Raw genomic sequence first — 24,576 nt, forward strand, 5'->3', positions numbered from 1 at the left:
ACGAGGAATCTCTCTGTGCTATATACAAAGTTACAAAATGAGTGATAAGGCAGGACCTACCTGGTAAATGCTGAAGAGCATTTCACATTTCTTATTACAAAATGCACATGTTTACGGATGACCCAACTGAAAACACAAAGTCAGACTCAGGTTGCTTAAAAGAAAAAAGTATACCACATGAGACATATAAATCAGCAAATATCATTTAATATACCTAATGCCTCTCTGAACAGAGAGGGCTCTTGGTACCTAACCGATTCCTCAAGGAGATCGATTCCTCAAGGAGATGCCTTATTTTCAAAATGGAACCATGGAGCTTAATTTATTCAGTGGGATTCACTTAATTTGCAAGAATCAAACAGACTTACAAGGACAAAATCATTCCTTTATGCAAGTGTGTACATAACACAAATAGAATAGTGCAGTATACATCTTGCCTGAGAGTACAAGTGTATATTTTTAAGTGGTTGAAAGCTTCAATGTAAGGCTTAGCCTTAGACTTAATAAGTAATTTGACTCAATTCTCTAATACATTCTGTACCATATAACGTGTAAATGTGTGGGGTATACCAATGAATGGAAGACAGAATGGGGCTCTTTACCTCTATCTGAATTAAGAAATTTTAAAGCACCTTAGGATTGTCCTTTCCTCCTCTCATTTGAAAAGATGGGAATGAAGTCAATCTCATCTTATGTAATATTGGGAATTACTCTTAAAGTCATCTGAAGTTAACAGCTCCAGATATCACAAATATAAAAATTTTCAGTCACAATTTTATATTTTTTCAATAATACTTATTACCTGAGTAAAGCACTCTTGTAATGTCCCCCATTCTAAAATATCAGTGTTATCTTTGATAAAGATTTCTGTTTTATTTTTATTTGCCTAAGCGCTATTATGATTTTCCCGTAGGATTTCATCTGTTACCTAATTCTCTAGCTGATTTCCCCATCCTCTAATTACTGAGAGCCACTCTCCCTACCACCCCAGCTTTTAGTCATTTCCCCTCTCATAATGCAACTAACTGCAGAAACCAAAACCATTTTCTCATCATTACTACTGTTTATGTCTATATCCTTCAAATTTTGACATACGTTTCTATCATCTTGTCACCTTTCCTATCAAATTGCATTGCCTAGTGAGTAGCAGGACCTGTATCACACTTACTTATGAATCATCCATCTCTCCACCCATTTATTCAGGAGAGATGCAAGGAATTTACTGCAGCATTGAATGAACAAAGTTCAGGAAGAAGACTAAGTCATGATTGTAATAGAATTGCTAGATTTAGGTATGGCTAGAACACAGAGAACCACGGAGAAGATTGAGAGAGATGAAACTAGAGCAGTGAGCAAGACGCAGCTTAAGTAAGATATGGAGTTTGAACTTCATTCTGAGGGTACTTTGGGGCCATTGGTGCCTTTTAACCAGGAGAATGGTATGATCAGGTTTTGACTTTTGTAAAGCTCTGGTTGCCCAATGTAAATGCACTGGGATAGATATTAAGATCTTGCAAAGTAATTTCATATGTATTGTGACATATAACTTCCTTAATCTCTCTCCCATATGCCTTCCTGTTGTCTTTGCTACATCAAATCCTGAAGAATTTAATCCTAGTTTTATGTTCTACAAAACTAGGTCACCCATTCACCTTCTGTTTTATAACTTACCTTTCTGTAATTCTTAAATAAAATTCTTTAAATATATTTCTTCTTTTGAATAAAAAGAATAAAATCAACTGAGGATCGTGGACTACCCCAACCTAATTTCTATCTGTAATTCACAATCAGAGCTTTCAATATCAACCTATCCACAAAAGTAGAGAAAAAAGTAAGAAAGAAAAATTGGTATGAAATAAATAAATGACAACCTCATGATAAAAATCGTTTCAGAACTGGTCTTATCGAAAGGTAAGTGCTTGGGTGGTAAAATGTGGTTACTGAAGGAAAAACTGTGGTCCAAAATAATATTTCTCCTAGGTTTCCTTTACCTGCCGATTCCATTACTATTTCTAAAGGCCTATCCATATTTACCTTGCCCTGAGAACACTTTGAAAAGTGATGGAAATTTTAACATGGTCAAGTCCCCATCATGTTCATTTCACTCCTGCTTATTTGTGTTTGGCTTCAGTCTAGATATATCTATTTTTCTTAAAAAAAAAAAAAAAAGCTTATATTACCTTGATTATAAAAATGACACATGCTTATATTATACAATAAATACAATAGGCATAAAAGAAAAAATGCAAAAAATACCAATTCCAACATTCCATTCATTAAAAATGAATCACTGTGAATGTTTTGGAGGTACTCCTGGCAGTGGTCTTATGCATGTACTTACAAATATACAACCACCTCTCCACCACCTACTCTCCCCACACTATGTCAGGGCTTTAATATATATGTACAGCTTTTCTAAAATGAGAACAATAACAGTATCTATGTACAGAGTTGAGAGGATGAGATAAAATAACACCTTTACAGTGTCTGTTCTAGGCTTGGTACATACTAAATGCTCAAAATATTAGCTATTATTTTCTATTGCTATAATTACTCAGGTATATAAACCTGTTCACTCAAGATTTTGTAGGAATTTTCCCTTGTCAAAATATGATTTTTAACAGCTACAGTCATGGTGTCATTGACGACATGGTCATTGATCACATGATCCTGGGCTGGAGTGTCTGCTGGTTCTGCCATTTACTGCTTGTAGGAGCTTGTGTGTGGTTTCCTCATTCAAAGCTGTGGATAACATTGCTTACCTTTCAAATTTTTTTTAATATTAGAGATCATGTGTGCAAAGTATCATAGTAAATATCAAATAATAATAATATCTATTGTTTCCAATTCCTGTTGTAATACCTGCAATGAACATGTTCATATATTGTTTTTTCCTTCTTTTCAATTATTTACTTGGGAATGATTCCCAGAAGTAGGATTACTGAGTCAAAGGGTTTAAAAAATGGTTATGTTCTTTGTATTTACTGTTATGCTGTTTTCCACTAAGTTTGAACCAATATATAATGTAACAAGCAAAGCACCTCACGTATTTAAAGAATGTTCCTATACCTGTTTCATTCAAGTCCAGATCCTATGGTCATCAGTTAAGAAAGGGAAAATCTTGGATGGATTTTATTGCAGAAATTCCAAACTGCTGGGAATTGAACAACGCTGCTAACTCATTTTACATTTGGGAGACCACCAGTCAGCCATGCTCAATAATAGCTTTCAGAAACATCTGGATTTAAACTTACAGTCTAAATATGACAGGTTAAGTAGTATATAGTTATAAAATAGCTTCATGCCTTGATTCTCAAAAATTCACTGAGATGTTTACAATTTTTAAATGATCAGAAAATTTTCAAACAATGTAGGCATTAAGAATCACATAAACTATACAGTACATTAGTTTGATATTATGGACTTCTGGTTGACTTGGAGTTTAGAAAGGCTCAGAGGATTTTTACAAATACTATTTTGAAGGTAAAAAAATCCTTACTAATCAATATTTTACTCAAAGGAGTACAAAGATATACACAGTCTTCAAGTTACATTTATTGAATTTTAATGTATGTAAAAATGAAATATTTATCTTACAAGAGTAGAGAAAGGTAGTAAAAGTAATGGCTTAAAAACCAAAACTTATGACATTCAACCCGTATCATGAGCCTTACTGGGAGGCTAGCTTCTGGAAGGCAGAGCTCATGTCTAATGTATTACTGTAGTGTATTATCATAGTGATGGGTACCATAGTAAGCCCTGCACATATGTTTAACTTTCTCTAATATATCACCCACAAATTTAGTGGCTTGTAACAACCATTCAATTATGCTCATTAGGCTCACAGACTCTAACGGGTTGGGATTTCAGACAAGGTACAGAGAGGATGAGTTGTTCCTATTCCCTGATGTCTAGGACTTTAACTCCACATATGGAGGTAACAGAGTGAGTGTGGGCTGGAATCATCTGAAGTCTCATTTACTCACATGGCTAAGGCTTGGGTTGGAATGACTCAAAAATGGGGACGTTCTAACCAGAGCACCTACACGTGGCCTTTCCATGTGGTTTGACCTCCTTAGGATATGGTGGCCTTAAGGTAGTTGGAGTTCTAACATGGCAGCTCAGGGTTCCAAGCATGAGTACTGTAATGAACAAGATGGAAACTGAGCTGCCTTTTATGACTCAGACAGATTCAAAGGGAAGAGAATTCTTTATGGAATGATGTCATGTAAGACATAATACTGTTTATGACATAATATTATATATATATATATACACACACATACATACATACAATAGTATAACCATCTTTGGAAAATACAACCAACAATTACCCTCCAGAACTGTTTTCTATCTATTCAACTTACACTCTTTTCCACCTTGTTAAATTAAAAAGTTGCATTTTCTTTGCATAGTTTTTTGGTTCTAAATTTTAAAACTATTTAAAAATTTTTCAACTACATCTCCCTCAAAGATTCTGAGTGTCCACTAAGTGGACAGGTAGGACTGGTGTGTCTTTATGGTAGAAAATCACCTCTTTGCCATTGATTTCTCAATTGCCCAGTAATCAGAAAAAGACTAAGCATATATTAATCTCATTTTCTACAGGGGATATTTTGTATCTGAACAGAAGAGAAATCCTCAAAATATTTGGTAAATTATTTGAAACAAACAATTTTAAAGTATGCTTATAGAGTTTTATTTAATTATTTTAGTTGCCTTGATATCATTTTTGGTCATGACTTTCAAAGTTAGACACAGTGGAAGACATTTTTAAAAACTAGAATAATATATAGGGATATTTTATGCTCAGGATGATTAATTTCCATAGTAACCTTTTCCCCAGAAAACTGCACATATTTGATTTGTGAACTCGAAGTACGTAAGCTTTAGTCGCTTATGAAACATAATGGTCACAAAATAAAGAGTTTCCCTTTCTCTCTGACATGGAGACTTCTTAGCTCCAATATGTACTCAAGTCTCAGTTAAGAGATTTTCTGAGGGCTGAGTGTGGGATTTCCACTTCTATTGTCAACTTTAATCATTTATTTGAACCAAAGTCTCTTTAGTCCACTAGTTTATCTTGACTGTCAGTAAGAGATAATGAGTGTTTCACCTTCATGAGTGTTTAATAATTTTCTGTTCCTTTTTCTAAGCATAAACCTGGGATCGATGATTACTTGTATATAATTGAGAACGAAAATAAAATAACTTAGAATTAAAATTACATATGGCATATGGTCATTTTCCCAGAAATACTACAAACAGGACTCTAATTCACTAGTGTTGAACTATTAAGCAATCTCCTCTATTGAAAATATTTTATCCCTGTTTGGTCTTTAACTGAAATAAACACAATCTAGCACTAGGTTGTGTTTATAAGCAAAAATGTAGATAAACTAGTTTAAAATATTATCTTTATTTGTATGGTCATATCAGAGTAACCTCAACTGAGGCAGTTTGTGTAAGCAGCTCACTTACTTGGAAAAATGTAAAAACCGGAATTAATTTTTTGCCTCTGACATATTTTTAAAATTAAATAAAAATTTTTATCCAGTCAGGAGTGGTTCCAGGAAATAGTTCTCCTAAGAACAGTAGCTTTCTTACAGCAATTTTTATACATGCATGGCAAATTATTCTGATCTCCAAAGAAGGTTATTTATTCTGCATATAGTCTCTAAAAGCTTAGAGGAAAGTATCATTCATTTAAGCCTCTTCCACATGCTCCATCATTCAAAATTTGTTTTAATTTGTGAAGGAGAAGTGAAAGAGACATGAACAATGAAGAACTTTAGAGTTAACCACTCAGAATACCTGGGTTCAAATTCTATATCTATCTCAAAGTAAATATGTAACCTTGTAAAAATTATTTGATTTCATTGGTCCTCAGCTTGCTTATCTATAAAATAGATAAAATAAATAAAATAGATAAAATAGATATAATACCTACTATTTATAAAAATATATGTGCTTATCTGTTTGGATGTTGATACTACTTAACCAAGGTAGATTTATTAACAACCTATTTGTTACTAAACACCTTTCTTAATAGAATGTCATTTTCATACTTGCTTTTGGGACAGAACATCCAATATCCATTGCCCTCTTTGCAGATAGATTGATTTATTTCATACACAAAGCAATAGCAATTTCAAAGGCAGGAAATGTGGTTATGTTGTATGGATGAGATAAATCACACCATAATCGTGTGTCGAGATAAAATGCAATCTATATGACTAAATATGGGAGGTCACTTCCCAACTTCTATTAATAGGTATTTGCTATATTGTCAGCTTTTTTTTTTTTAACATCTTTATTGGAGTATAATTGCTTTACAATGGTGTGTTAGTTTCTGCTTTATAACAAAGTGAATCCGCTATACATATACATATATCCCCATATCTCTTCCCTCTTGCGTCTCCTTCCCTCCCACCCTCCCTATCCCACCCCTCTAGGTGGTCACAAAGCACCGAGCTTATCTCCCTGTGCTATGTGGCTGCTTCCCACTAGCTATCTATTTTACATTTGGTAGTGTATATATGTCCATGCCACTCTCTCGCTTTGTCCCAGCTTACCCTTCCCCCTCCCCATGTCAAGTCCATTCTCTGGTAGGTCTGCATCTTTATTCCCATCCTGCCCCTAGGTTTGAGAGGAGATGAAAAGTATCAGATACAATAGACGAAAAGTGAAAAATATGGAGAGAATGAAGAAAGAAAATCTTAAAATTGAGAAAGCTGTAATCCTTAACTTAATACTTTCCTGCGAATTGGGAAAAGGTCCTTGTTAGTCATCATTAGCACTGTAATCCTTCAGACCACTTCACTAACCAAAAAATTGCCCCCAAATAGTTTGAGCACCACAGCATGCATTTATTCCTGTATATACCCTACCAGTATCTTTGGGGCACCTACAATGTCGACATGCCACACACTGGTGATCCTTAGCGCTCCTTGGAGAATTCAGGTCAAGCAAGGGGATACATAGTGAGTTTTGTTTTCTTATTGTTTTTTAATCTGTCCCACTATGCAAAGGTAGATGATGAAAAGGTATGTCTGAATTCTATTTTGTCCCCACCCCATTCTGTCGTCTCTCCTCTTCTGCACTCCATGAAGAACAATGGACAGAGGGAAGTTAGGGTAACTTGGAGCCTTTCTACCTCATGCAATTGATATTTATCCGTCATGAAGGCAGCAACCCTCAAAGCCCAGGCATCTGAGTGGTCAGGCCTCTGAGATCAGGAAACAGAGAGGAAGAGTCATCACAATTGCTTGCAAGTAGCAGTGTTTTGATCTTGAACCAAAATACCAGAAATGTTTTAATTAATTGGGACAATGATAAATAAAATAGGAAGTGAGATAAGAGGTCGTTGCCTGAGAAAACAAGGCTTTTCTTCTCATATTTACAACTCTCTGAATGACCCACAAAAGAAAGTACATGCAAATAATATTGTAAGTTCCAGGATGTGCTTTTCCAAGAAGGATTGCCCACAGAAAAATCCAAGAGGGAGGTCATTAAATTGAATGGACGATATTTAGAATAGGCAGCTTCACCCCATGTAAAGCAATTGCAAGCCTTTCTTTGTGTTTTAGAAGTTTTTAGATAAATAGTCAGATTCAATTAAGCTCTGTAACTTCGAGAGATGGTGCTTCTAAGGATATAGGCAGGAGGAACTGCAGACGTGGGATTCCTTGGTCTGTTAACAGACCTGTGGGAGGGCAGAGAGAATTGGGCTATTGTGCTTCAATCAGCAGCATAACCTACATGTCACAGTCAATTTAACCACGAAGCTTTAGAATTGGGATGAGGACAAATGACTGTCTGAAGCAGAACTTGAGAAAGGGGCAACTCATTTAGTGTGAAAGAATTAAGGGTTAGACGCAAACACCACCACAGAAAAACATTTTAAATAGACTTAAGGTTTGAAGATTGATAAGAGAAGATATCATAAAAGTTGCTGTAGCTAATTCCATAGTTAGTTAAGAGCATAGGTCATAGAGCCAGACTGCTTGGGATTGGGAACTGGTTCTGTCATTGAGTCACTGGACAATGCTGGGCAAGTTACTGCCCCTCTCTGTGCCTCAGCTTTCTCATTTGCTATGTGGGAAAATTATAATATTATCTACCGAAAATATTCAATGAATTAATACATTTAAAATTCTTCCAAAGGGCCTGATAGCTGGTAAAAGTTCTCAACATTTAACTATTACTATAACCCAGAACTGCCCCCAAGGAATAACTAATATTTACTTAACATTTACTATGCAATCGCACTTATGCAAAGTAATTTATGTGACTTACGCTTACTTTTTTTTTTTTTGCGGTACGCAGGCCTCTTACTGTTGTGGCCTCTCCCGTTGCGGAGCACAGGCTCCGGACGCGCAAGCTCAGCGGCCATGGCTCACGGGCCCAGCCGCTCCGCGGCATGTGGGATCTTCCCAGATCAGGGCACGAACCCATGTCCCCTGCATCGGCAGGCGGACTCTCAACCACTGCGCCACCAGGGAAGCCCACTTATGCTTACTCTTAACAATCATCCTATAATGTACGTACTATTATTACCTCATTTTACCAGTAATGAAAATGAGGCACGGAGAAGTTATGAAACTTGCCTAAGGTCACATAGCAAGGAAGTGGTGCTGTCAAGATTCATCCAGGCAGTCTGGCTCGAGGTACAACATACTTCATCACTGTGTGGTACTGTCTTTAGACTTGACATAGGAAATAGAGGACACAAACAATGCATTTGCTTTCATGTCTGTCTATTTCAATGGGTTTAGGTTTCTCAACCACAGGGGCTATAGTGGATTTATCGCCGTCGCCCAGTACCTAGCAGACCACCTTGTACACAGTGCATATTTGATTAGATAACTGGCTAACTGACTGCCTATCCTTTGTTAATGGCAGGTGCTTAGCTCCATGACTCATGCCTGTATCCTAAAATCCCGTGGCAGAACTCACTGCCATCTCTTATGAAGCAGTCTTCTTGACACTACTATAGTCCTGTGGGCCCTCACTGCGCCCTCCAGCCACCAATAAAGGGACAGTCTCTGGTCTCCCTGTTCATTCGCCCACCCTCTTGTCCATCCTCGTTCTAACACTTCCACTCCAAGGCCAGTATAAGGAGCATCACATAGGACTTTAATGAAGACAATACCAGAGGAAAGAAGAGGAATGAGAAGGACCCAGGCCTGGAGTAAGGTCCTCTGAGTCCTTCTGTCTGTCCAGCTGAGGACTGCCTCACCATCTCTCTTTTTTGGTTTTCAAGCCTCAGAAGTCTCCAAAGTGCAGAATGGGCAAACTGGTGTTTGAGAAAAAGCAGGCCACTGGGAAGCCAGAAAAAAAATTAGAACTTTCATTTCTAATATAATAAGCAAGTTAATAATAAATTCATATAGGGCTTCCCTGGTGGCGCAGTGGTTGAGAGTCTGCCTGCTAATGCAGGGGACATGGGTTCGAGCCCTGGTCTGGGAGGATCCCACATGCCACGGAGCGGCTGGGCCCGTGAGCCACAACTGCTGGGCCTGCGCGTCTGGAGCCTGTGCTCCGCAACAGGAGAGGCCGTGATAGTGGGAGGCCCGCGCACCGCAAGGAAGAGTGGCCCCCGCTTGCCACAACTAGAGAAGGCCCTCGCACAGAAACGAAGACCCAGCACAGCAAAAATAAATAAATAAATTAATAAACTCCTACCCCCAACATCTTCTAAAAAAATAAAAAAAAAAATAAATTCATATAAGGCCTGACTTTGGAGCCTTCACCCCATCAGTATATCAAATGGCTCTGCATTATTCATCTCTGAAAGAGAAAAAGTGCCACAGAGTTAATGGAATTGAAGGCATTGCCTTCATATGATTGTTCTCTTTCAGCGTATTGTCATATGTTGCAGCTTAGGTGTTTTGGGGAAAGTGGATTCAAGAATGATTTTTATCTATTCTTAACTGAATTAACTTTCACAGTCCAGAGAGTGTCTTTAAAAATGCTAAATAGCCAGCATATATGAAAAAGAAAATGGCAATTCTGTTAAGTGTCACATACTATAAATAAAAACAAAGATTAGCTGAGTAGATCTAACAAGAATCTTTGAAAATTTTGAAAATACTAAAATGCCTACTTAAAATTCATATTTCCTTTCACTATCCTTAACAATGAATTCTGTTCTTAGTGAAAATTGCAGCTTGAGATATTAAGTAATCAATGTAATTCATGTTCCTAAATTTAAAACAGAGAAGTATAAACTATCATGAAATTGGACAATTTAGAAAACAGATAAGTTATAACAATTTGCCACTAATTATCCAAGAATTGTCTATTATCTTAACATATTTGGGTCATGTTAAATATGGGTAGGCCTCAACACTTCTGAGTCTAGAACAACCTGCATTTATTATTTTTTTTGAACAACCTGCAGTTTTTTCTTAAACTGCTTTGTATATGGCAGATTTGGACATTCTTACATCAGCCTGCCAATAAATATTCAAATTTTCAACTGCTATGTTTCTTTCTGTCTGCCAGTAGATTGGTTTTGGCAACTTTACCGACCTAATATTTGATTATTTGAAAGTTTCACTGCAGCTATTTTGAACATATATTTCTTTGTACACATAAGGTTCCTTGAAGGATGTCTCTGAGAAAAGGGCTGAGGAACAGGGTCATGGTGGGGCCTCACTCCAGTTCTCCTCTAGCCCCTTGATTTGCATTTAGATTACATTTTAAGCTTCTGCCTAATAACTTGTTTGGAAATTGGGTTCCACTGCTAAGAAATATTTACAGTTCATCAGCTCATTTGTTAAAAATATTAAACTTTCACTCTATTACTGACATTTAAAAGTTATTAAATATTCAATTTATTCAATAAATTATTCATTAATACTATATTAAACCTACTGCTTATTATAGCTCTGTTCTTGATATTTAAAAACTGAGTAAAATTGGAAAATAAAGAAAAGACTGGTGATATTAGTAATAAAGATACAATTTTCGCCTCTTATGTCTGTGCACTTGAGGTAAGGTAGATGTAAGGTCTTCTGGGTACAGCAAATCAAATTTTTAGCTGCAGTAAATACCCACTGCATTTTAATCTAGTCAACACTATAGTAATAGTGAAGATAAGAACAGTGTTAAAGTATTTTATAAAATCTTGGAATTATCTTTAAAGGTTTAGAAATGAATTAAAATTTGGGATTTTAAAATATTTATTTTGGGACTTCTCTGGTGGTGCAGTGGTTAAGAATCTGCCTGCTTATGCAGGGGACACGGGTTTGAGCCCTGGTCCAGGAAGATCGCACCTGCTGCGGAGCAACTAAGCCCGTGTACCAGAACTACTGAGCCTGCACTCTAGAGCCCGCGAGCCACAACTACTGAGCCTGCATGCCACAACTACTGAAGCCCGCATGCCTAGAGCCCGTGCTCCACAACAAGAGAAGCCACTGCAATGAGAAGCCTGCGCACCGCAACACAGAATAGCCCCCCCTCACCACAACTAGAGAAAGCCCGCGTGCAGCAACAAAGACCCAACGTGGCCATAAATAAGTAAATAAATAAATATATAAAATATTTATTTGTTCTCTGGGAATGGAAACCCTCCAATAACCTTTTTTTTTAATTGAAGTATAGCTGATTTACAATGTTGTACTAATTTCTGCTGTACACCAAAGTGACTCAGTTATACACATATATACATTCTTTTTTTTATATTCTTTTCATTATGGTTTATCCTGGGAGACTGGATATAGTTCCCTGTGCTATACAGTAGGACCTTGTTGTTTATCCATTCTAAATGTAATAGTTTGCATCTACTAACCCCAAACTCCCAGTCCCTCCCTCTCCTTCCCCTCCCCGCTTGGCAATCACAAGTCTGTTCTCTATGTCTGTGACTCTGTTTCTGTTTTGTATATAGGTTCATTTGTGCATATTTTAGATTCCACATATAAGTGATATCATATGTTATTTATCTTTCTCTTTCTGACTTATTTCTCTTAGTATGATCATCTCCAGTTGCATCCATGTTGCTGCAAATGGCATTACTTTGTTCTTTTTTATGGCTGAGTAGTATTCCATTGTATATATGTACCACATCTTCTTTATCCATTCATCTGTCAATGGACATTTAGATTGTTTCCATGTCTTGGCTATTATGAATAGTGCTGTTATGAACAGAGGGGTGCATGTACCTTTTTGAATTATAGCTTTGTCCAGGTATATGCCCAGGAGTGGGATTGCTGGATCATATGGTAGTTCTACTTTTAGTTTTCTGAAGAACCTCTATACGGTTTTCCACAGTGACTGCCCCCATTTATATTCCCACCAACAGCATAGGAGGGAAACCCTCCAATAATCTTTAGGTCTAGTTTTATAACTCAACGCATTCAGCTTTCATAAACAAAATAGAGACTATCTGTAAAGTGTGCACCTTCCTAATAAGTTAAACTACACATAAAACGAAACTTTAAAATATACCACCTTCCAAAATTATCATCAGCCGTTCCACAGAACTATACAGTAATTTTACCGATATGATGCCAGTGAGTTTGATGGCTTCCATGTATATATTACTAACAATTCAAGATATTCTCACTTCATTTGCATTTTATTAATAGTTCAGCTACCGAGTTACTTTAGACACAGCTTGATGCTAATTTGCATGCACTTTCAATAGTTCAACACGAACTTCAATACATGCCAATGTAGACCTGTAGTAAGTAAGCTGTATAATCATATAGTATATATACTTTACTACATTTATTTTGCTCTATATTCTCCAGCACTTACTGCCAAAAGAAAAAATCTGCATATGCCCAAATACATTATTGATGAAATTATTAGCTACCAGTAGGGTCGTATCTGGCTTTATATGTTTTTCGTCACTTTCTTGGTTAAATATTACCTTTTCATTTGTTTAAAGGAAGAAATCAGATCATTTGGATAGGCAACAAAGACTAAACAAGGCTGAAAACCTCTCACTTCCAATATTTCTATGTAAGAATTAGAGAAGAGTGTTTAGGGACAGAGCCTCCAAATATAAGAAAAGATGATCCACAGAGTGCTTCATTCTTTAGAAACCTCATTGATAAGGGAGGGGGCACATCTTTTGTACACTTTGTAAAGAGATTTAAACACTAAGAGGCCCTCCTTCCCTCAGACCATGGGGCTAGAACCAAAGGGAGTTTGGAACTTCCCAACTTCATAACAAACGATAATCTTGTATTGGAACAAAAGGCAAGGCTGACTCAGAATGTTATTAGGGTTGTGCGTGTAAGCAAATGACACAATATAGCTTGTGGTACTAAAAAAAGAATAGAAGAAGACAAGGCCCAGGAAAAGGCTGTTTATGTTTCCACACAGAGACAAGGCATGCAGAATGAGAAAACAAAACCTCCTTAATTAGCAAATTATAGTACAGGGGCTGATAAACCTCTGTATTTTGTAGCTGAGCATCCCACTTGTTGCTTCTCCCCTCTCATCATCTACGTAAGTGGGAACACTTGTCATATTTATATCTAAAACAAATGACAGAAGGAGGAAAGGTTTCTAAATAGACTGAATGTAAAAGGCTGAGTCAGAGTCCCATTTCTATGAAAACAGAATGCCTCTGATATTTTGTCAACCTTCTTGCTAATGCCACAACAAACAGGATGAAACAGGCACATAAAGCAGAGGACCCCCGGGCACCCAGACTCATCTAACCAGAGGCTGCTGATTTGTATTGTTATTCAGGTGCTTTTTCTTTTTTAACGTGTGTCTGTTTTTGGACTATTTCTCTGTTCACATCAAGATGGGCAGGGGGGGAAAAAAAGACATGAAATTTCCCTGCCTGTACTCTAAAATGTCACCTCACAGCATGTCCCAATACCACACCAAGAAATGGCTTAGACAGGCTCTATGCCAACTGGCACGGACCTGAAGATTATTTGGCTTCTTGGAAGGTCATCTTTTTCCCACACAGCAAACCTCACAATTTACCTTGCAATGGTCTCAATGTTAATACTGTATTCATTTTGTGATATAGAACAGGGGTCAGCAAACTTTTTCTGTAAAGGGTTGGATGTCAAGTTTTAAGCTCTGTGGGCCTTCTGGTCTCTGTTGCAACTACTCAAGTCTGCCTTTATAGGAAGAAAGCAGCCATAGACAATACATAAGCAAATGGGTATGGCTCTGTTCCAATAAAACTTTATTTACAAATGGATGCACAGTATCCATCAACACTCAAGGAATGAGTGTGGTTGTATTCCAGTAAAACTTTATTTACAAACATAGGTAGCAGGCACAATTTAGCCCAAGGGCCATTGTTTGCTGACCCCTGTAACAGAATATGGAAACTCAGGACTAATTAAAATTTCTCCCATTACATAGCTAGTAGGGTAATGTATAGAACATAGTTAAGTCTCATTTTCATACATATATTTAATTTTAGTCAAAATATGCCCATGGAATTCATTCATTCCTCTAGTCATTAAAAAGAAAGTATTCTTTCCAACTACGTTCCAGGCATTGTGCAAGAAAAGTAGATCTGCTATCTGCTATCAAAATAATACATAAAATAATAAATAAGAACTAGTGAACAAGACAGGCACAGTCTCTATCTCATAGCATACAGGGTCTGGGAGAATATATTATGCAAATATTTACCGAAGTCTACTATGTGTCATGCACTCTTCTAGGGGTAAGGTGTACTGCATGCAACAAGATGGACAAGGACCTCTTGTTGTGTTTACATTCTTAGTAGAGGTAGACGGAATAAATTATATGACAAACAATAAAAGGTCACAGTGGTAAATGCCATGAAGAAATAATACATATATTATGATAGAAAATCACGTAGCAGAGTGGGGGAAAGTGGTAGGTAATGGTGCTCAGTGAAGACTTTCTGAGAAGATTTCTGAGCAAAGACCTGAATGAAGAGAAAAAGTCATTCATGCCAAGATCTGGGGCAAGAATTTTCCTAGCTAGGCAAACAGAATGTGAAGTCCCTGAGACAGCAAAGAGCTGGTCTGCTGGAGATATAACAAGAAGGCTAAAGTCATTTAAGTGTCTGGAATGAGGGAAAGGTGGTAAATGAGGAATCCAGATAGGAGTGTGGGGGCGGATCATATAGGACCTCATGGTAAAGAATCTGGATCCTTTTCTCATGTAATGGAAAAATGTAGGGGGATTTTAAGGAAAAGAATGGTATATTCTCATTCATTTTAAATTATTGAACCAATAATTACATATGAATGAGTACTACTAAAAGAAAGCTCAATGTGAAAGCTCACAGTCAGGAGTAAGAAAGGCTGCAATCACCCATAGAAAAGAACCTACTTGCCATGCTCCTAAAACCTGACATCCACCAATGGAGACAGTTTGCGGGAAGGCTTGCTCCTTCCTGCAGAGAAATCCAAAAGGCTGTTATAGCTCCAAATGTCAACTTCTGGGGCCCAGAAAGTCTTTATGCCTTCTTGGATCTTTCAATTCTACAATATAACGAGCAAATAATAAAACCTAACTATTCATTGAAAAGTTAATACAGAGGCATTAACTAAAGAGCTCTACTTAGCTCGAAAATCAGGGGTTACTCTCAAATGAAGTTGGTGGAGAAATTTCTACAACTGAGTTTAAAAGACAATTATTCCTATTAACCTTTCTTGGCAATTGTCATTTTTTTCTATCTCTATGCATAAATCATATATGCATATTTTCTTCAAATTTAGTGACAAATTTTTAAAAACATACTGATCAATTGTCCGCTCATTTTACACACTCTAGAAATCCCCTCACATGTGCAAATAAAACAGAGAGTATCCTCTCTGGCTTAGTTTTGCATAGTCACCAGCCACAAAAACAATGCACAGATGAGAAGTAAGTGTTAGTTACTTAGATTCACATGTTCACATATTATTATTACAAATATATGTAAATATATGCCACTCCTGTATGCAGTAACTGTTTGCCTATGGGTCTGGAAGTATAAAATTATTTTTCATCCCACAGGATGACCCTCAAGTAACTTAGAAGCAAACTTTAACATCTGAAAGCAGTTGCAAGGTCCCTTAACTTGCTTTATTTTATACATGGCACCACACACTTGAACATGTGATGTTTTTATTTTTATATTATGATAACAGAGATATTATTCAGACACTTAATAAACATCTTTGGGGATATAAAGATGGATAAAGAGACTTTTGCTACGCTCTACGGACTCACAGTCTAAGTAGGTGAACAGCCCTCAAAACAAATAATGAAAATGACAACAGCCACACAACATGGAAATGCAGTGCTAACATGATACATGCAATGTGATAACACTGGAGAACTCAGCCTTTGAGGATAAGTGGAGTGTGGGTACATTTCATGGAGAAACCAACAACAACACGACTCTTAAAGAATAATTAAGAAGACAAATGAATTCATAGAAGTTTTTAAGATCCTAGACCATTGGCTGAATACAATTTGGATAATTAATACCACATATTCTAGACTCAATATCTTTTTAATTAATATTAGGACAAAAATAATTGCATGATGTAGTTGAAGGGGAGCAGAATTTGTCATGCCAAATTATGAATTTTTGGCATAAGGATTATTTCAGGCTGATACTTTTAAGAAACAGCAGACATAGGAAAAGCTCTAAAAACCAAGTCGAAATTAGCCTTCTATAAGAGAAATTTACATTTATAAGGGAGATCTCCATTTGTAAGGGTGTCTCACTCTCTGTACCTCCAAGAGGAAGATGACTAAACCTCTAGCAACTCTATCAATGGAGAAGGCATGGACTTAAATCTTCATAACAACCATACTCTTGTTTACTATGTTTTACCTGAAAACCTGGCTCTCCCTACCCAACATCTTCTTTTGTCTTTAGCTGGAGACGGTATTTAAGGTGGAAGCTTGGGTCATTTGGGGGAGTTACTCAATTTTCCTGGGCATCTCCCATGTATACAGGAGGTATACATGTTATTAAACTTCTGTTTGTTTTTCTCTTGTTAACATGTTTTTTATTATAGAAAAGTCTCAGCCATGAACCAGAAGGGTAGAGAGAAAATTATTTTTCCTCCTCCACATAGTCCTTGCTTAAAAGACAACTTAAAATCTACTTAGGGAAGGAAGGTATATATCCAAAATGTTAACAGTACATAATAAAATGTAGATTGCAACACATAGACAAGGCATCCATTTATTCAATCAACAAACATTTATTATCTATCTGCTATGGATGATATACTACTCTAAGCCCTGGGGAAATGACACTGGACAAACACACATCACTGGCCTCATGAAAGTCACCTTCTATGAGTAGATATTAATATGAGTTAATATGTGTAATACAAGGGCTTTTAAAAAGATTATCATCATCATTAATATATTTCAGGTAACTGCATGCCAGATACTAATTCTCTGAAGAAAAGAATACAATATTCAAGTAGAGGATGCTGTTAGTCAAAAAATGCTGTCAATAGAAAAATTTAGCCAAGCACTTCATTAAAAGTATTTCATTTATTAAAATATTCTGGATCGTAATTCATAACTACATTTCTTACTAACAATCAATTTGTCAATTTTAGCTAGTGTGAAATGCTTATAGTAGATAGATTCTTGTTCTCTGTTACAAGGCATATTTTTTTTTAACTCAATGTATTTATACGTTCAACCAAAAAAAGAAAAGACACCATTTGGCAAAGGCAAAAGAGACTTTCTAAGCATTCCCCCAAATTCTAATATTTTAAATCCGAATGTTTTAAATACACATATTTGTGAACTTTCGGTATATGAGAGAAAGAAAACAATAGTTCAAGAAGCACAGGGGCTTCCCTGGTGGCGCAGTAGTTGAGAGTCCGCCTGCCGATGCAGGGGACACGGGTTCGGGCCCCGGTCCAGGAAGATCCCACATGCCGCGGAGCGGCTGGGCCTGTGACCCATGGCCACTGAGCGTGCGCGTCCGGAGCCTGTGCTCCGCAGGGGGAGAGGCCACAACAGTGAGAGTCCCGCATACCGCAAAAAAAAAAAAAAAAAAAGCACAGGATGTGGAGTAAACATTAAACAACAGACATTTCTGTGTAATAGAAAGGTAGAAAAGAAAGTGGTGAAGACACAAAGGCCTTTGTGTTTACTGTCACTATCCCAAGATCTGGTCACTCTCTGGTAATGGGTATGGTTTGCTAATAATTCTGAAAAGAGCTATATGGTGGAAGAGAGTCAAACCTAGACATATAGCCCAGGTGTTTCACCCAATAAAAATGTGATTTTTTGAACAATTATGTATATTGCTTTTCCCTATCTGAAAAGTAAGGATAATGCTATAAACCTATCTCACATTGGTGTTAATCGACAAGTTATCATGGAAACCTGATCTCCGAGAATTAAATCCATCGCATCAAGAGACCAGTGCCATAACAGTTCCAGTACTTACAGTGACCAACACATCCTATGCCCTGCTGACCACCTTGCTTATCATCTTATTCAGTTGTAAGACCAGAAAAGTTGAGGAATGAGATTGGAGAGTATAAGTTTCATAAGGTGACTTATAGTGACAGTCAGCGTTTTCTGAAGAATATTTAAAAGAACCCAGTTTACCAAACATCGAGGAAGGTAATAGATTAATATAAATTATCATCGATCTGCTTCTAGCATTGATAATACACATTCAGCATCAAAAAAATTCCTGATAGTGATGATATGAGCTGCATAATAATCATATGCTTTGATTAATTATTTTGTTGAATAAATGGATGAATTATTTACACTTACACTGATAGCCTCAGTTGCTGCAGTGCATTGCTTCTTATTCTAACACAACTACTGGGAATCAAAATAGAAGTAGTACAAATTATAGTATTAAGCATACCAAATGGTTACAATAACAAAGATTTACATTTGAATTATCAAAATAAGTACCTTACATGAAATTTAGAACTTGAAGTATGGAAAACCTCTAATTAAGGGAAATTTATGAAAGCCTTTAGCAAGTTCTTTGCTGAATGCATTTATTTGGTTTCTTGATCCTCCAACCAATCACATTAACAATGACAAAAGACGTGCAAATTTAAACGGACAATAGTCAAGCCAAACTGCTCTGACTCATACCAACAGGGACATTTTCAGCATATATTCGGCTTGATTCATGCTAGCAAGGGTCAATATAACCAAAGAACATTTTCATAATTATGCCTGGCTATAATCTGAAAACTATCTCATAATCATTGACCAAAAACAATGCAAACAAAAATCAAATTTATTTCAAACATTAACATGTGAAGCCTGGGCATGATTTAAACCAGCAGAATCATGTATTTACCCTCCTACTGCTTAATAACTGCACAGCAACAAAAAAAATACGCATTACTATGTTTAAATCACCATTTTGATTGTATATTTTAAGCAAACAAAATATTACATTTTTGGTAGAATAGCTCATTGAAGACAATTTGGAACTAAATTTCCCTCTCCACCTCCCTCAATGAATTCGGACTAATTTATGATTAAATTCTCATTAAAAACTATATGGGCGGTATATTGAGAATAGTAATAAGCTATTCAACCAAATTCACTTGTTCACGACGGAAATAAGTTCTGTGAAAGGAAAAAAAATATATTCTATTATAAACTGCTGCTGTAATTAGTGCCTGAAATTTAAGCTATATTATCAAAAGACTGCAGAATTCTCCTTGCTTGCTATTATTTTGCCTATGTATTTTTTCACCTGTAATCTACAATAGAAAGATTAACTAAAATTCCAGGTTTGGAAACTCTAAAACTACTAAGTTTTAGTTAATTTGTCAAATAAAATAACAGTGATCTTAGTTCAGTCCCTAGTGGACAAAAAGTAAAATAACTATTACTCGGCATGATTCAGCAGGAGATGATCTAAGTGAGCGTGACCACACAGGAACAAAATAGAGCATCTGTCCTTTCCCTATCTTTTATCTTCTTAAAGGGTTTGTTCTGACTAACTTAAAGAAGACTAGACTCCTTGCGTTCCTACCCATACACACCAACTGAATTTTTAGCAAAGATCCCTGGGGGAGAAGCTTTCCACAAACGGGACATTGACATTGCCACCTTTCCAGTGATATATTTGAATACACTTGTTATCTGCTGCTTACCTGTTACACAATTAAACAGAGAGTAAAGAGGGAATGAACTGCAGAAAGTATGTTATTTCTTTATAGGCATATTTTCAACAAAAACTTTTAAATGATTTATACAGAAATAACTAAATAAAATGTTTAATTTGATTTTTACAAATTGGGATTTAAATGCATACTCAACATTAACATTTATCTGGATACTTAGACTCCCATATTGCACTGTGTTTAACTCCAATGTCCTGAGGAAAGAGGTACTTCAGGAACATACCAAAGCCTACATGTTGTGTTCAGCCCAAATCTGCAGGTGCATATCTTCGGGAACAGCCACCACTGGCTCAATTTCTCCTTTCATAGTGGGTAAACAACCTCTTCCTGATGAGTTCACATTAAAATAAATCTTCCTGATTTTTTCTCAAGGACAGAAGAAATATATGACAGAAATCAGTCCTTTACTATACTACTACTTGCTGAAATTGTTACCTTTATATACTTATTCAAGTTCTCCAATCAAATATCATATTTTGTATTTACTCTCATTTCATATTAACTTTACTAGAGGTTGAAAAATAAGTATCTGGTGATGATTTTCTGTCCTAGCTGAAGAAAATTTCTTGGTGTAAAATCGATATGATCCTAAACTAGTATTGTCATTATTACTTTATTTTTTCACTAACTTATTCAATTTTTTAAGTTGGATTTTGATAGAAAACTTAAGCTAAATTTTAAATAAGGGAAAACCAGAAATGTGATAAAATGTGCCAGTATTAGGCATACAAAACGGGGTGCCACCACACCTTCAGAGGCTTGCACAAGCCTAAAAAACGTTTGCTCACCCGTAAAGTCACAGGGAAAGCGCCGTCTTGCATTTGCAAACACTGCCCCCCTGGAGCAAAAGGTAAACACACACATGCTCCCCTAAGGAACTCTAAGTTAGCTGCACTGCAAGAACAGAAAAGGCTCCATGCATTTAGAAACTGAAAGCAATCACTTACTTTTTGCAGCCACTGAGTATAATTTTCCATCACATGCTCCAGATGTTGAAGTTTCTGGGAAGAGAAATCCTGTTCCACGTGTGGAGCATCTCTCTGCAGAGCGTTTGTGTTGTACTGGTCTGTCGTACTCTCACGACAGTTCCCGTCGTGTTCTGGAAGAATGAAAGTGTAGGCACACTGCCCATGCTGAATCCGATTATATCTTCTCCCACCGTTTTCTGGACTTCGGCGCTGGTTGCTGCACCCTATGTGAGTCAGAATAGCAGCGAGGAAAGCAAAGGAAAGGAAAACTGTCATTGTACTGCCAGCACTCTCTTTCCGTGCCTCTCGCAAAACTTGCTCCTTTCTTCTGACCTTTAAACTAGTTCTTTATTTCAGGTAAAACTGCTTGTTTGTTTGACTTTTTCCCCTCTCAAAGAAAGCTTTTGTAGAAGAATCACAGAAAACTAGCCATCTGTTAGCTTTGTTCTAAAATGTTATTTTTTTAATTTCACTGTAAAGATAGTTTCCTTAGTTAAAACTTGAGATATTTATTGCATAGTAGCTGAGATTTATGGTTTCCTCAGTGTAACCGTTCAGCGTGTAGCCTGCCTGAGTCAGCTGCGTGTACATATTCTAGACCCTTTCCTCTACCCTATCTGCTGCAGATCTGCTATTTTCTCCCAGACCTCAGTGAGTTTTATTAAGGTTGCACATCCAAGCCAAGCTGGAAGCAGGCAGCCTTTCACAAGATGACTTGACAAGAATGCATGAGTGTGCCCCTATGCTAAGAATTGCTGATGGCTTGGAGCGGCTGGATCGTCTTACAAATTGGCTAGATGCGCATGACCTCGATCATGTATGGCCCTCCCGCCCCTTCCGCAGACAACTGCCTTGAGCCTTTAGGATATTCACTGCAAATCAATAGAGCAGTCCACCTTAATACACTTTTGGTGTGCATGCTGACCTACTAAAATCTAGTAAACTAACAGCATGTTTTTAAAGTTCTACTTAATTGGGGAACCCGAAGAAGAAAACTGACATAGTGTCTAGTAAAATTACTTTTTATAGTGAATGATAAATTTCTATAATTATTAATTTAAAAAAAAATTTATTCATTACTCTGGGGAAAAAGATATTAAAACCATTTTTAGAGATGGTATTCTTTCATTGTATTCACTTAGACTTTTAGGAAATTATCAAGAAGGGTCAAATTAGCAAAACATTTCATAACATCACTCAAATATAGCACAGGCATATTAAATAGAATAATTTAAGTACTTTCTGAGATATAAATTTTAAATAAAACTGGTCCCCCAATTAGAATGCAGCCCTATGTGTTCTGTGTACATAAACTGAGCAACTTCCTTACAAAAACAGTCTGGTTACAATTTAAGACAGTGGCCTGAGAATTATTAATTCCCGTGGTACATTGTAATCATATATTTCACAAGGCCCTCTTTGGTGTTGCTATGGCTATCTTTAATGCTGGTATGGAAGTTCTACGTAAATTCTCCTGTGGATGTATAGACAAACTATCTGAGAACAAACATATCAGGTGTGCTAATGAGGCAGCAAAGTGCTGTATGGGAGAAATTGCTGTGCTTCTATTAAGTAAAGAAATAAAAATTATCAGAAGGTGATTTCTTAAATGTAGCATGTAAACATTTGAACATAAAGAACAGGTGATAATTATAGAATTAATTTTACAGCATTGAAATCTTTACTAAGTGTGTGTGGAAAACATGAATTATAACCAGGGGCTTTCACCAAGAACTGGGAAGGATTTTGGGGAACGGAGTTTCCCAACTGCAGTCATGGTGTGAAAACGAAGCGACAGATGTTGACTCTCATGTCCTGGAATGGAGGGGCAGGGCAGTGGATGAAGGGCAGTAGGGGTTAGAGACTGGCGTGTGAAGAGAAGTTAGAGGAGAGGGCAAAACAAATTCCAGAAAAAATGTGATTTACTTGGGGGAAAACATTGTGCCAAGACTTATCAGTCCTTTCCACACCAAATAACAAATTTCTGAACTGACAGATATGGAAGCAAGTAATACCAAACATAGCAATAGTCTTTGAACTGCCTTTGTAGCCTCTTCCTGATGTTGCATGTCTCCTTGTTGGCTATGTCACTCACATGCAATAATAAGAATGACACTTATTAAAAGCTTACTATTTTCCAGGCCTATGCTAAACATTCCTTACACACAATCTCATTTAATTATCCCAACAAACCTAAGACATGGATATTACCTTTGACCCTATTTTTATCAATAGGAAAACTGAATCAAAGAAAGGCTAATCGGTCACAAGTCACATAGCTAGCAAGTGATGGTGCCAGTATGTGAACTCTGGCCAACTGATTCCAACTCTATTTTTCTAACCCAACAATAGCCAAAAGGCTTCCAAAACGGCTCCAGCTGCACTGATTCACAGTCTTAAAGCAGGTTAAGTGATTGTACCTAGAAGAAAAAGAACTGATTAAAAGCCATTTTATACAACCAAAGTGATTTAATCCTTTTTCGTACCTAAAAAGCAAACACACAAAGTGACAAGTAACCCACATGAAACTGATTTTTTAAGGGCCCACAAGGACAAAGTGCACTGGCAGAGTACAGATTATCTGAGAACATTTTCCAACATTGCTTGCTTCAAAAATTATCCCTGGAAAGAAAAGAGTCCAAAACCAACACCTGTAAGTGCTTCATGAAGAACTAAATACAGCCAAAAATTGACAGAAGACACACAAGGCAGTAGTGAGATCTCTATTTAAGTGCTCCTGTGTTTTGTAACAGCCACAATTGTTAAAAAATCTGTTCCTCCTTGTGTGTGTGTGTGTGTGTGTGTGTGTCTGTGTGTATCTACATATGCTTGTTCATTTAAACTTTTCCAATCTGAACAAATGAAAAGAAGGAATGCATAACTTCCTGAGGGGAAAGTAGACAACTAAGAAAGGTAAAAATAAAAATTAAAAAAAGAAAGGAGGGGACAGAGAAACAGTAAGAGAAAGAGAGACTGATTTATTTTCCAGAAAAATAACGAAACAAAAAAACGTAACACTGGAAGTACTGATGTCAATCCAAAAAAAAAATCTCAAGATCAATTTTAAGCAACTGGAAAACACAGGAACATGCAAAATGGACTTATGTGTTTTGGGACTTCAGCTGAGGAGACACTGGGTGCATTAGAAGATCCTAATGACATACTTTAAAGACCATATGCTTTCAGGGACTAAACCTAACCAGCAGCAATACTGTTGGTTGTTGTTGCTGATTATTCAGAAATGATGCAATTTAGAAGACTTTAGAATTTAAGAAGTAACATGAAAAACAAGCCATATTTTTTTAAATTCCTCTACCATACCTCAAAAAAAGTTTAAAAATGTTCTAAAGAATTAATAATTTTATTCAATTGAATACTAAGGTAGCTTAATCTTGAAAGTCTTGTATCTTTGTATTTTATTTGCATTATCAGAGCTCTGGAATAAGGAGGTATATGCTTTAAGATTCTGATCTCATATCTACAATAGTCCCAGGAAATGTTAC

The 24,576-nt window shown here is 36.6% G+C and overlaps 1 protein-coding gene across 2 annotated transcripts in view; it reads right to left on the reverse strand.

The window, feature by feature from the left end:
• The window catches only part of ANGPT1 (angiopoietin 1), a 251,656-nt gene extending 229,813 nt beyond the window's left edge, over positions 1-21,843 (reverse strand). Inside the window, exon 1 of one of the 2 annotated variants that reach the window (XM_004282936.4) lies at positions 21,053-21,843. In XM_004282936.4, coding sequence (XP_004282984.1) covers positions 21,053-21,349 — 297 coding nt within the window. In that variant the 5' untranslated portion in view covers positions 21,350-21,843. The remainder of the gene's footprint in view (positions 1-21,052) is intronic. The other variant, XM_012537839.3, reaches the window with a different exon arrangement.
• Between the last annotated feature and the right edge of the window lie 2,733 nt (positions 21,844-24,576).

Source organism: Orcinus orca, chromosome 17, assembly GCF_937001465.1.
Source record: "Orcinus orca chromosome 17, mOrcOrc1.1, whole genome shotgun sequence".
Lineage (NCBI taxonomy): Eukaryota > Metazoa > Chordata > Mammalia > Artiodactyla > Delphinidae > Orcinus > Orcinus orca.